Genomic DNA, 12,057 nt, shown 5'->3' on the forward strand with positions numbered 1-12,057 from the left:
TCCAATGCAATGCAGAGAATGCCTAGAAAATATTGGTGCTTTATCCTACAAGATTTTTGTAAAATCAATGATTAATTTCTATGTCCTTGAAATTACTCATTAGACTTGCAATGGAGTAAATAAGATTAATAGTATTTTTGAACTCTTTTTAAGTATCAATGGAGCATATCCAAATAAATCAACAATTAACTGTTAAATCAGCAATCTTTAAGTAAAAATTTCAATACAGACTTTGGTCAGTTATCAAAGTGCTATAAGTCTACTATAGCCTACTTATTATAGAAGTACTGTCTCAAGTATGGAAAAAGGAAAAAAAAAAAGATTCTCTTGATCCTACTTAACTTGTTCTTCCATTTTCTTTTCCTATTTTCTCTGTGTTAAACATTATCACAAGTAAACAATTTTCTTTCTTTTTTTTTTTTTTTAATTTTTATTTATTTATGATAGTCACACAGAGACAGAGAGAGGCAGAGACATAGGCAGAGGGAGAAGCAGGCTCCCTGCACCGGGAGCCCGACGTGGGATTCGATCCCTGGTCTCCAGGATCGTGCCCTGGGCCAAAGGCAGGCGCCGAACCGCTGCGCCACCCAGGGATCCCAAGTAAACAATTTTCAATGACCTTTAAGGGAGAAACTATTTGCCAGTTTAGAGGGTGTACCTAATGTGAATATTTTACATAATTCAGATTTCTGCATATCCCAAACATGTCTAATATTTTTTTGTAAAATTTTACTCACATTATTATTATTACCACTACCAGTTTAATAATAAACTGGTATAAAAATAACATAGGCTTTATTTCTTTTAGACATTCGGGATACAATATAAAGGAAAACACTATAGCTAGGCTGGTTCACAACAGGGTAAACTTCGCTACCAAAATGAGGTTAACTAGCTGAAGACCAAACTGACTTAGATTCAGCAGAAGTACTATTTTGAGTGTTCATTTTTTCTCTAATTAACTATTGATCATCTAGGTGGCAAGTTCTCTCTCCCCATATATATATGTATGTTCACTATATAAACTTAGTTTACATGTTTTAATTCAAGAATTGCTTTATCTGAAGAACCCAAACTGATTAGACATTAAGTCCATCTAGAGATATGCAATATTTGTTTTTACCTTTTTTGGAGTCCTTTGAATATTTGTACTAAGGTATCAGCAATTTCTTCAACAACTTCATGATAATGGTAATTAAAAGCCATTTCAATGTCCAAACCAACAAATTCAGTTAGATGTCTGTGGGTATTCGAGTCTTCAGCTCTGAATACTGTAACATTATTAAAAGAAATAAATAGTAAACAGTGTTTCAGGTTTTGGAAAAATTAAGATTTAAACACAAAATTTTATTTACTCGTACTATTATTTTCATGATCATTACAGGGTTCTAGAAAGACTTGTGATAAGCCATATATTTCAGCATTCTCTTGGTCAGCAAGTACATTACCAACTCCTACAGTCATGCAGTAAAAGCTGTAACAAATGTAAATTAATAAATGAGGCTCCAGATAATCCTGAGGGAATGCAAGGTCCTGAATGCCTTCTCAATAATTAAAAATATGTTCAATATATTGAGTTCTTCTCAATTTTATTAAAACTTGACCCAAGCTAAATGAAATCTGTACTAGTGAGGTAACATTATATATATTCCAGCCATTACTTCCGTCCAGCTGTTATTGTCCTCACTGCACTTTCCTCCTTTTCCAGTCTTCCTGACTCTAATCTCTGCTTCATCTTTCACATCACTTTAAGATTAATATTCCTACAACACATTCTTGCTCAGTAATTAACTAATTAACCACTGATCATAAATTGCTCCCAGATGGCACTGTAATAGAATATAAAATGACAAAAAACTAAAACCGTTATGCTTTCATATTTAATCCTACCCTATATTTTCTATTTCTTCTTAACACTAACTAGTCTTACTTATATTTTCTCCAATGTTCTTTATGAATTCTGCTTCTGCTTACTAGAATGCCATTTCTGTAGTCTGTATTTCCTTCTCTGTTCTTAAAGCCCACTTCAGTTTGCATTTTCCTTTGGGGTAACTCTAGCAAACTCCATCTTCTCCCTCTTTTTACACTATGTAGTATAGATATACTACATAATTAACACCAATCTGCTGATTGTACAGCACAATCTGATTATTCGCTGTGAAAATCAGTTGAATATTCCCTGCGACTGCTATATGTATGCATGTCTTATTCTGTCTTGGGAGCATGGACAATGTTTATTCCCTTGTAACTCAAAACATGGTCTACAAATCAGCAGCATCAGCAGTACCTGGAAGCTTGTGAGAACTACAGAATCTCAAGCCTCCCTCCAGACCTACTGGTCAGAATCTGCATTTTAATAAGATCCTCAAGTGATTCATGCACATTAACATTTGAGAAATGCTGGTTGATTCTTCTTTCATGTACATGTTATTTAGCACAAGGCTATGTATGCAGCAGGCATACAACAAATTAGTTAATAAATTCAGAAAATTAACACAATTAATGTTCTTGCCAGTTTCTCTAACAGAGGCATTCAATTTCTCTTTTAGCTATCAAAAAACTTACATATATAAAATAATCAGGTAAATTTTATAGAATGAAGCAAAGCTCGTTTTCGCTTATAATCAATTAGCTTCATTAAAGAATATGCTACATGATTATGTGTCCATGCTTTAACTTTCGGTTAATATTTCTTAAAAATCATGTTAACATATTCTAATCAATATCAGACATTCGTTAATAATTCTGATGGACTTTAGCATATTCTCAACACTAAGAACAGTACAAACAGTAATAGTAAAACAGAACAGCTTGAAATAAAGTCGGTAGCAAAGTATACAGAGGTACATTTATAAACTTACAAGAGTAGTAAAAGGCTACCAAGGACAAAAAAATACATTATTTAGAAGATTGCAACTACTTGTTCTTTCATGTTCATGGAGAGTTGAGAGCTCAAACAGGAGCTAATTCTGTTCTAATTACACTGAAATAATAAGTAATATACTCAAGTGTATTTTAGAGGGTATATATTTTCAAAGTATGCATTTTTAAAATGAGATATTCCCAAGGCAAACATTTTCTTCAGCAATCTTATGTAGGAATATAAAATGCTTATGACTCTATTCACATAAATGATGTTCAACTACTTAAAGAGCATACAATTTTTTTTAGGAAATGTCTACCCAAGCACAGTGTCATTTTTACCTAAAAGTCTAGTATTTATACAGCCAACTTACAAAAGGATTTAAGCTTTGAAAATGTCTGTATGTAAAATGTGTTCCTAAAACTGTAACTATGATATGATTAATAAATTTTGAGAAAACCATAACCACCAAAACCTTACCTGGTCCAATACAGAAAACCTTCTCAAAGTCAGCACAAATACACATTTGCTTGTACAGCTGTGGGGACTGCGCCAGGTATGCATTATTTTTAAAATATGACACAGTAAATACATTGGCTCCTCCTTCACTGGCAGCTGAAATGTAAATATGTATGTCATTATAAGCAGCTTCAAGCTTATCAATGCATACTTCTAATAAAAAGTTTATACTTTTAAGCATTTCACTTAAAAAAATAAAAAATTTCAGAGAAACCATAGTCTATACATGTCTTTTACCTGATTCTAAACTGTTTATATTTAGGACAGATTTACTTCTTTGGCTATACCTTCATTTTACTTCTTCAGATTTACGTACTCCCATTCTGCATCAATTTCAAATCAATTAAAGCTACTCTGGGGTTGTAAAAAATTATTTTTAAAAGAAAAAGATATTCCTATTGATTTTTCTATGTATCAAGAATGCAATACTCAATTTTTGACTTTAGAGCTAAATGTTATTTGTAACATACTATTTAGTGTTACTTAAGCAACTCCAAAAAAGGTAAAATGATTAAAATAAGGTCCTTATGTAAGAATGAGAATTAATGAGATATTTCTATTTGTAGCATTTAATAATATTACAATGCAGTTTATACAAAACAAAATTGCAATATCAATTTAGAAAGAAACCTACATAATGAAAGTAGTTCTGGTGCAACTTACATAATAACAATCTTGCTTCATGTGTTACTGCCTCATTTTATAATCACTATCACATAATGACTTCTGAAACAGGAGATGTGTTATTGATGTCAATTGTAAGTGACTGCTGCTATATAGCAGACCTCAAAATAAGAAGTCTCATGGCAATAAATCTTAAAAGACAGTTGGGGTTCTCAAAGTTAATATTAAGCAACTTGGAAGAAAGCAATTTTACTTTTAAAAATTAAGAGAAATGTCTTAAAGCATACCTGAGATAATTTTAGGAGTTTGGATCTCCACAAAACCTTTGTTAATTAAAGTTTCTCGGAAAAGATGGCAGATGCCAGACTGAAGACGGAAGACTGCCTGACTAGTTGATGTCTAAAAGACAATAATAAAAATCTAATGAAATCCATCTGACACTTTAGCTGAAATGGAGTATTTTCTAATCAGGCCACCTGCATAGAAGATTCACAGAAAAAACAATTCATTATATGACAGAAAAGTTAGGTTATATGACAATTGGCCTAACTTTAACCTAACTTTATATGAAATTAACCTTTTTCTTGTTTTCTATTATAAGAGAATGGCAATTTTGCCCTTTAAAATCTCCAACACAGGGGTGCCTAGGTGGTTCAGTCAGTTCAGCATCTGCCTTGCTTGGGTATGATCTTGGAGTCCTGGGATTGAACCCTGTGTCAGACTCCCAGCTCAGTGAGGAGTCTGCTTCTTTCCTTCCCTCTGACTCATCTCTCCACCTGTGCTCTGTCTCAAGTAAATAAATAAAATCTTTAAAATCTCCAACTTCTCCAACTCTTGACTTTGCTGAGAGTCTATAAAAGATTAGAGAGTAGTTTAGACATAAATTAAGATGCTTAAAGGATTTTAAGTATACAGTGTTTCCCCAAATGTAAAGTCAAAGTAGGGGTTAAAAATGTGAATGCTTAGGGGCGACTGGTGGGTCAGCTGGCTCAGCTGGTTAAGCGTGGGACTCTTGATTTCCTATCTAGTCATGATCTCAGAGTCATGAGATCAAGCCTCCCATCTGGCTCCATGCTCAGCGGGGAGTCTTCTTGAGATTTTTCTCTCTCCCTCTCCTTCTGCCCCTTTCCCCTCTGCTTGCAGGCACATGCTCTCTCTCTCTCAAATAAATAAATCTTTAAAAAAAGTGAATGCTTGCAAGGGCCAGAAAAATAACATAAATGGAATAAATGAATGAAACTTTCTGGGTGGTGCAGGGCATAGCAGAGGACATAATGCCCCATCTAGAGTGCTACCTAATGTTGCCATGTCACAGTATTGCCAGATTCACCGCCAAATTTTTAAGAAAAGCCATCTATCTAGATTTAATGTGGGAATCCCTACTTTTCAAAGGTGGCAATGAATTTTAAGTTTAAAAAAAAAAAAAAAAGATGCCAAAGAAAAATATCTTGAGGCCAAATTCTACAGGCACAACCAATAACTTGTGTGAAGAGAGTATGATGTCTACCTACTGTGGCCAAAATTAGGAAAAACCTGAGGTTTCTAAGCAGTATCAAGAGGACTTTTGATTATTGTTATAGCCTTTTCTATGAACTACAAATTAAAATAGGAAAGGAAAAGGGATAAAAAAGCAAATAATCAAGAGAAACATGAGTGTATAATAAAGGTAGACCCATATGATTGCAGAAAAGTTGGAAAGAACTCTTAAGGTGACAAAGAATTTATGCTTTAGGTAGAATATTTAAGGAGGAAGATGTGGTCAAAACATTAAGAAAGAAAGATGACACTGGTTTTACTATAATGATGAAACCACTGAACTCTTTCACTTGCAACCAAACCAGAAAGGGAAACAGAAGACCTATGAGATTACTAAATAAACCACAAGGGCCAACTACTTCTTTATTATTAATTCTGTGCTCAGATCAAATTCAAAGGACTGAGGCATTAATTACTGATCTATACTTGGTCCACAATCTAAAATGTGCATATAATTTCTTTCACAATTTTGTAGTGATATTAATGGTTATGTTTTTCCTTACTAACTTGTCTAAAACAGGTATCATTTGACAGCAAGCCCATTTATTGGTTTCAGGTTCCTTTGTCATTTTAAAACAAAGTAAGACAATATCCTGTGAATTATTACTTGACTGCCCTGTTGCCTCCAATTAGTTTTAGGGGAAGAGTCAGTCAGAAAGGTAAATTGCTTCTGTATCGTCATACAATAGGTAAATGCCAATCAGTTCTATAAGCCTCAGACAAGTGTGGTATCCCTGCCCATCCTGATTTTGGCACAATCATGTCACTTAATAAATAAATGAGGCATACCCTAAGATCAATGACTCTGTTGTCTAATCTTGTATCCTGGTTAACAGTAGCTCTTCCTTCCTAAAAAAAAGAAAACAAAACAAAACAAAAAACAAAAAAAATAGATTTTACTAATTTTTTTTAAGAACACAAAAACATTTAAGGAGCCATGTTTACTTTTAAGTGAGAATAAGTGTGCTTATGTATATTAATATTACACCCCCAAATCAGAGATCCAAGAAACAAGAACCAGGGCCAGAGAGAAGCTGTTGTTAAAATAGAGATGGAAAGAAGAGAAATGCAAATGAACAGAGGTTAATGCTTTCTTTCCATCTCCCATCCCCATCAAAGCCTTGTCTCATTACAGAGACAACTGAAGAATCAACCGCTTGCCCCTTCATGGATTCCTGGATTTTACCTGCTAGTTAAAGACTGAAGTAACAGATAAAAGCTGACAGAGTAGTGGTTCTCAAAGTATGTTCTGGGCACCAATGAAGGTCCCAAAGACACTTTCAGGGAGTCCATGAAGTCAAACCTACTTTTCACAATGATACATTTTCACTCTGCACTGAGTTTTCCCAAGGCTTCATGATGTGTGCTATCACAACAGAATGAATGCAGAGGCAGGTATGAGAATCTAATTGCTGTCTATTAAGGCAGACATTACAAAGATTTGTAGATATTTAAGACAATGTCACTCGTGGCACTGAATTATTTTTTGTTTTTGAAAATATTTTTCAAAAATGTTATTTTTGTCATTCATATAAGATTAATATATATAAATACCAAAATATTTCTAGATTACTGATTCTTTTATTAACACACACTAAAATTTTTCTATTTTGATTTCTAATGTAAATATTGATAAAGATATACAAAAACAAAAGTTGGTGGGGGCAATTATTTTTAAGAGTGTAAAGGGATCCTGAGACCAAAAAGTTTGGGAACTATCAATGTAAGAGTAAATTTAGATAAAAAAATGAAGCTCAAATCACTTCACAGGCACCCTTCATACAAAAGTAGGGCATCAGGTTTTCAATGTTTTATAAATTAAAGATACAGAGGAAGAACAATATTTCAAAAATGTAATTTTAACCTCTTCTCCTTCCACCTCAGGCCGAACAGCATCATCCAGCTGCAGGGGTAGGCGGGGTTCAGCCAAACTGATCACATAAATCTGAAAGTGAGAGATTACCAAAAATATCATGAAGCACACAAAACCTGTTATCTTTTACTTAAAAAAAATCTACAGTTGACTTAAATATGAAGCTATGTTTGCATATATCTTAACTGAAACTACTTGCTAAAATCAAACAAAGATATACATGTTTTTTCACTTATTATAAAATGGGGATCATAGTATTTCTTGCCAACCTCCACAGGTTTTTGGAAGTCAAATGAGATAACATACATACAAATATTTTGTAAACTCTAATGTGCATACCAGTGTGACAAATAAGTACTAATTGGAGTCAAGGGGTCTAAGCTTAAGGCCTTCCTTTGTCACATAAAAGCTGTTGTTAGGCGAATCATTTAACCTCAGAGCTTCAATATTCTACTCTGTAAAATAAGGTCTGAGGTATGAATCAAATGGAGTAATGAATATGAAAACACTTCATAAGCAAAACACTTGTTCTTTTGAAGGGGCCATTAAACAAATGTGTTACTATCAAGGTTCACAGTATTTGGCCATTTTTACCACTAAGACCAAAGTCAACCCAACTCTGCTGTGCATCAACTCCCTCTTCTCATTTTTTCCTCAAATATCCCTTCCTTGCCATCTTTTATCAAACATATTATATCTCACTTCCTGCTGTTCTCCTGGTTGGGAGCTACCATCGAAGGTATGCCTCTCTGGTGTTAAAATTCCTTTTAATTTGTTAAATTCACCCATACTAATTGCACATTTTAGTGCTAAAAAGCAGTTAGGTCATAAAAAATGAGCTAGAGTTTTTTGGCTACTCTTAAAAAAACATGTTACCCTATCAGTTACTTCCAACTATGCTTGGAAAACCTGTTAAAGCACAAAAGGGAAACAGAGCTTATTTAGTTAATTCAGGAAAGGAAATTATATTCTTCCAGTTGGTAGATCATATTTAGCATTCAGCTCAGGCTCTTTAAGAAAAAGTGTCAGAAGGACACTCTAGTCCTCCTCAGAGTGAAACAGAATTATTTGTTACCATCTTCTATGCTCAAGTATGGCGTTTCTCTTTGATGAGTTAATAGAAACTTGATTTCCAATGAAAAGTTGGAGAATGGAACAGCTACCTCTTCTATTTTTGTAACTAGTGGATATTCATTTCATTAGGTTGTGAGAACCCCGGTAACTTTACACAGTGCTGGCACAAAGAATGTATTAGTAACTGCTGGCTGAATAAATAAATAACTGATAAGAGTCAGTGCTTACTATCAGAGCCTTTATAAGATACAATACTTTATACTTTGTGTGAGATACTTCATAATTATTTCCATTAAGGCAAGATCTGTAAGCTCTTTAGGCTGTATATTTATCATTTACATTTATTAAGGTTGTATTGAATGCTAAATAATTAGAATGTTTTAGAAGTATATTTACTTGCTCAATTTACTAAAATTTTACTTACTGAAGTATTGAAAAAGATTTGTTCCTTGAAAAATAGGGAGTTGTTTTACTTGGCCAGCAAAACCTCAGGTTGGTTTGCCTTTGTTAGGTTACTTTAGGTTAACCTTCTTGGTGCAGTTGGTTTCAAATGAATTTACAAAAAGAAAAGAAATTAATTTGGCAAGTTAACTCAGTAAAAAAATGCAAGATTTTCTAAGTCTTGAAGAGTTCCTATGATGATTTTAGTTAAATACAACCTTACTCCCAAACTAGTGTGTATAAGTCTATCTTTCTGCATCGGTCTGTCAATCTGCCGAACGGCTCTATCTTACTTATGCTCACACACATGTAAATACACATATAGGGATGAGGGTAGGAAGTGACTACTCCTTAAGAGAATATAATGATGCATATTGTAGATACAAACTACTAGGCCTGGACTGGACAACTGCAGGTTCAAAGCTGAACTGAATATTTCAGAAGTACTAAATATGTGAGAGTTCACTTACAGTATTTTAAAAGTATTGTCAAAGATAATGAGCACTTATAGTTTTTATGTCTGAGAAGAAAATAGATGTGGGATAAATAAATCTTGTACAAAAGGCAGTTATCGCTAGACTGTAAGACCCACAGTTTAGTTTTGTCTCTTTTGATTTCTCTATAAAGTACAGGAAATATAATGATTATAAGGAAATATAATTGTTAAGAATTAGTATAATTAATCAACATTTAGAAGCACATTGTCAGAACAAAGTTCACAGCAAAACTTATTCATAATAATGAACAAAGCTTTTAAATGTGTCATATTTTTCCGTATGGGACTATGGTAGATTGTTTGTAGAAAATGGCTCTAATAATTCCTCAGGCTTCTACATACATGTCTCTTTTCAATGACGTTGCCTCTCTTCCCACCAAGAGGTGGAATCTATTTCTCCATCCCTTAAATCTAAGTTAGTTCATGTGACTTGCTCTGACCAGTGACACATTTGGCAAACGTGACACAAGGAGAAGCTTGAAAAGTGCTTGCACACTAGGGCTTCTCTCTCTTGCTGCTGGGAACCCATCTGGCACCATGTCAACAAGCCTGGGCTAGCCTGCTGGATGAATAGAGGCTACAGGGAGAAATATCCCAGAAATATCAGTAGGCCCAGGTGATGTCATGCAGAGCAGATGAATCATCCCAGATAGGCGGACTCTAACTGCCCCACGCACAGGAACATGAGCCAATAAATGTTTTAAGTATTAGGGTGGTTTCTTATAAGACAAGAGCTAATTGATTCAGTAATCAATTTACAAATCTCAGTATTTTATATCAACTCTAAGAACATAAAGATTTCATATGAATGGTTATAAGAGCCACTTGAATCTATGTACACAATTTTGTTTTAAAAAGTTACCTTTTGAACATGTAACTCTACATCTTGCTGTGTACAGCTTCCAATTTTCTGATTCACTTTTCTCACTACACCTTCTACATCTACGATGCTCTCTTTGTTAATGCTGTCAAAAGAAAAAATTCCCAACTTTAATCATCTTATCAGAGGTGTCAGAAATCATTTGGTGTTTCAACAGTAAAGCTGAAATACTAAACTCTTTTTTAATACAGTGAGCCACTTGAGATAAAGCCAGTCTATTTAACCTACTTACAATAAGCTATTATGTAGCACACCTTGTGAGATTCCTCAAAGAGATGATTTTCTAGATGCCATAATTTAGTTACCATTCATAAAATACTCTGAACATAAATGGCAACAGACAGGCACTGAATTGTGAAATGCAGAAAAAAAGTCTTTCAATTATTTATTAAAGAACATTTTCCTTCTTAGAGTTGAAATTTACAAAGATCAGCATTTCCTATAAGGAGAAGCATGGGCTTCAATAAATGCAATTACTGGTATGTAATGGAATTAAATAATAGAAGAAGGTCAACTGAAAAGATTTCAAGGTAATAAAAGGACATTAGGTGGCTGCAATTAAGCCCTCCTTGCCTATAGTTTCTGAGTACTCTGTCATTGGATTTCTGGCAGACAGTCTATAGGGATTGTGCAATCCCATTTAAGAATGTCTACATGAAGCTCAATATACACTCAACAGGTCACCTGGGCATTTTAACCTTATAACAAACTTGAATTGTGAACATACAACACTCAAATTCTGAAATATAAAATTTATGAAGTACCTTATTAAGCTCACCAAGTGTTTATTTGTTGATCTCTAGTACCTAACCAAGGAAGACAGGTTATAATCCAAAATGGTGGTTCCCATACAAAATATACCAGTTTTATTTTTGTGTGTATTATTGTACTAACAGAATATATCATAATATATTTGTGGAAAAAATTAAGATTTAACTTTCAGATCTTGCTTGGAGAGTGATGTCACAGCATCACAGCAGCTCAACTGGCCAAAACTATCAATGTAAGACTACCAATTAAAACTGTCAGGTGGGGGATCCCTGAGTGGTTCAGCAGTTTAGCGCCTGCCTTCAGCCCAGGGCCTGATCCTGGGGACCTGGGATCAAGTCCTGCATTGGGCTCATTGGGCTCCCTGCATGGAGCGTGTTCTCCCTCTGTGTCTCTATCTCTCTCTCTGCGCCTCTCATGAATAAATAAATAAAATCTTAAAAAAAAAAAACCCCAAAAACTGTCAGGTGGTAACTGGAGCTGTAGAAGTGAGGTGAAAGGATAAGGAAGAAAAAATGCAAGAGTGGTAACTGGGAGAGAGCGGAGTTCCTGACACAGCTGGCATAACAGAAAGGGCAAACATCGATCAGAAAATGTGTTCTGGACTCGCTGTTTATCTGCTATATCATAAGCCCCAGTTACCTTTTAATCTTTCATGGCTTATGTCCCAACCCAGAATCTTGTCTTAAATGACAAGAATCTAAACAAAACAAAACCAAAAAAAAAAAAAAAAAAGAAAAAAAAAAAAAAAGAAAAGAAAAGAAAAAAAAGAAGAAGAAGAAAAGAAAGATTTAACCTTCACAAGAAAAGTTAGTTCTATATATTCTGATGAGGAATTGGGTCCCTAGTAGTTGGGGTGCCATTTGAGAAGATTTCAGAAATCCAACAATGTTTATTTTACCGAAGAGAACACCACAATCCATTTCAAAAAACATTTGCTCATGGTTGGAAAAGGATCAAAATGAGGACAAGAGATGAGAAGT

At 34.2% G+C, this 12,057-nt stretch overlaps 1 protein-coding gene across 2 annotated transcripts in view; it reads right to left on the reverse strand.

The window, feature by feature from the left end:
• The window catches only part of DARS1 (aspartyl-tRNA synthetase 1), a 60,749-nt gene that overhangs the window by 10,613 nt on the left and 38,079 nt on the right, over window positions 1-12,057 (reverse strand). Inside the window, exons 5-10 of one of the 2 annotated variants that reach the window (XM_077861534.1) lie at window positions 10,289-10,391; window positions 7,407-7,487; window positions 6,332-6,391; window positions 4,294-4,405; window positions 3,344-3,478; window positions 1,124-1,271 (exon numbers count right to left, since the gene is read on the reverse strand). In XM_077861534.1, the coding sequence (XP_077717660.1) occupies window positions 1,124-1,271; window positions 3,344-3,478; window positions 4,294-4,405; window positions 6,332-6,391; window positions 7,407-7,487; window positions 10,289-10,391 (639 nt within the window). The remainder of the gene's footprint in view (window positions 1-1,123; window positions 1,272-3,343; window positions 3,479-4,293; window positions 4,406-6,331; window positions 6,392-7,406; window positions 7,488-10,288; window positions 10,392-12,057) is intronic. The other variant, XM_077861535.1, reaches the window with a different exon arrangement.

The sequence above is a fragment of the Canis aureus genome, chromosome 20, assembly GCF_053574225.1.
Source record: "Canis aureus isolate CA01 chromosome 20, VMU_Caureus_v.1.0, whole genome shotgun sequence".
Taxonomy (NCBI): Eukaryota; Metazoa; Chordata; class Mammalia; order Carnivora; family Canidae; genus Canis; species Canis aureus.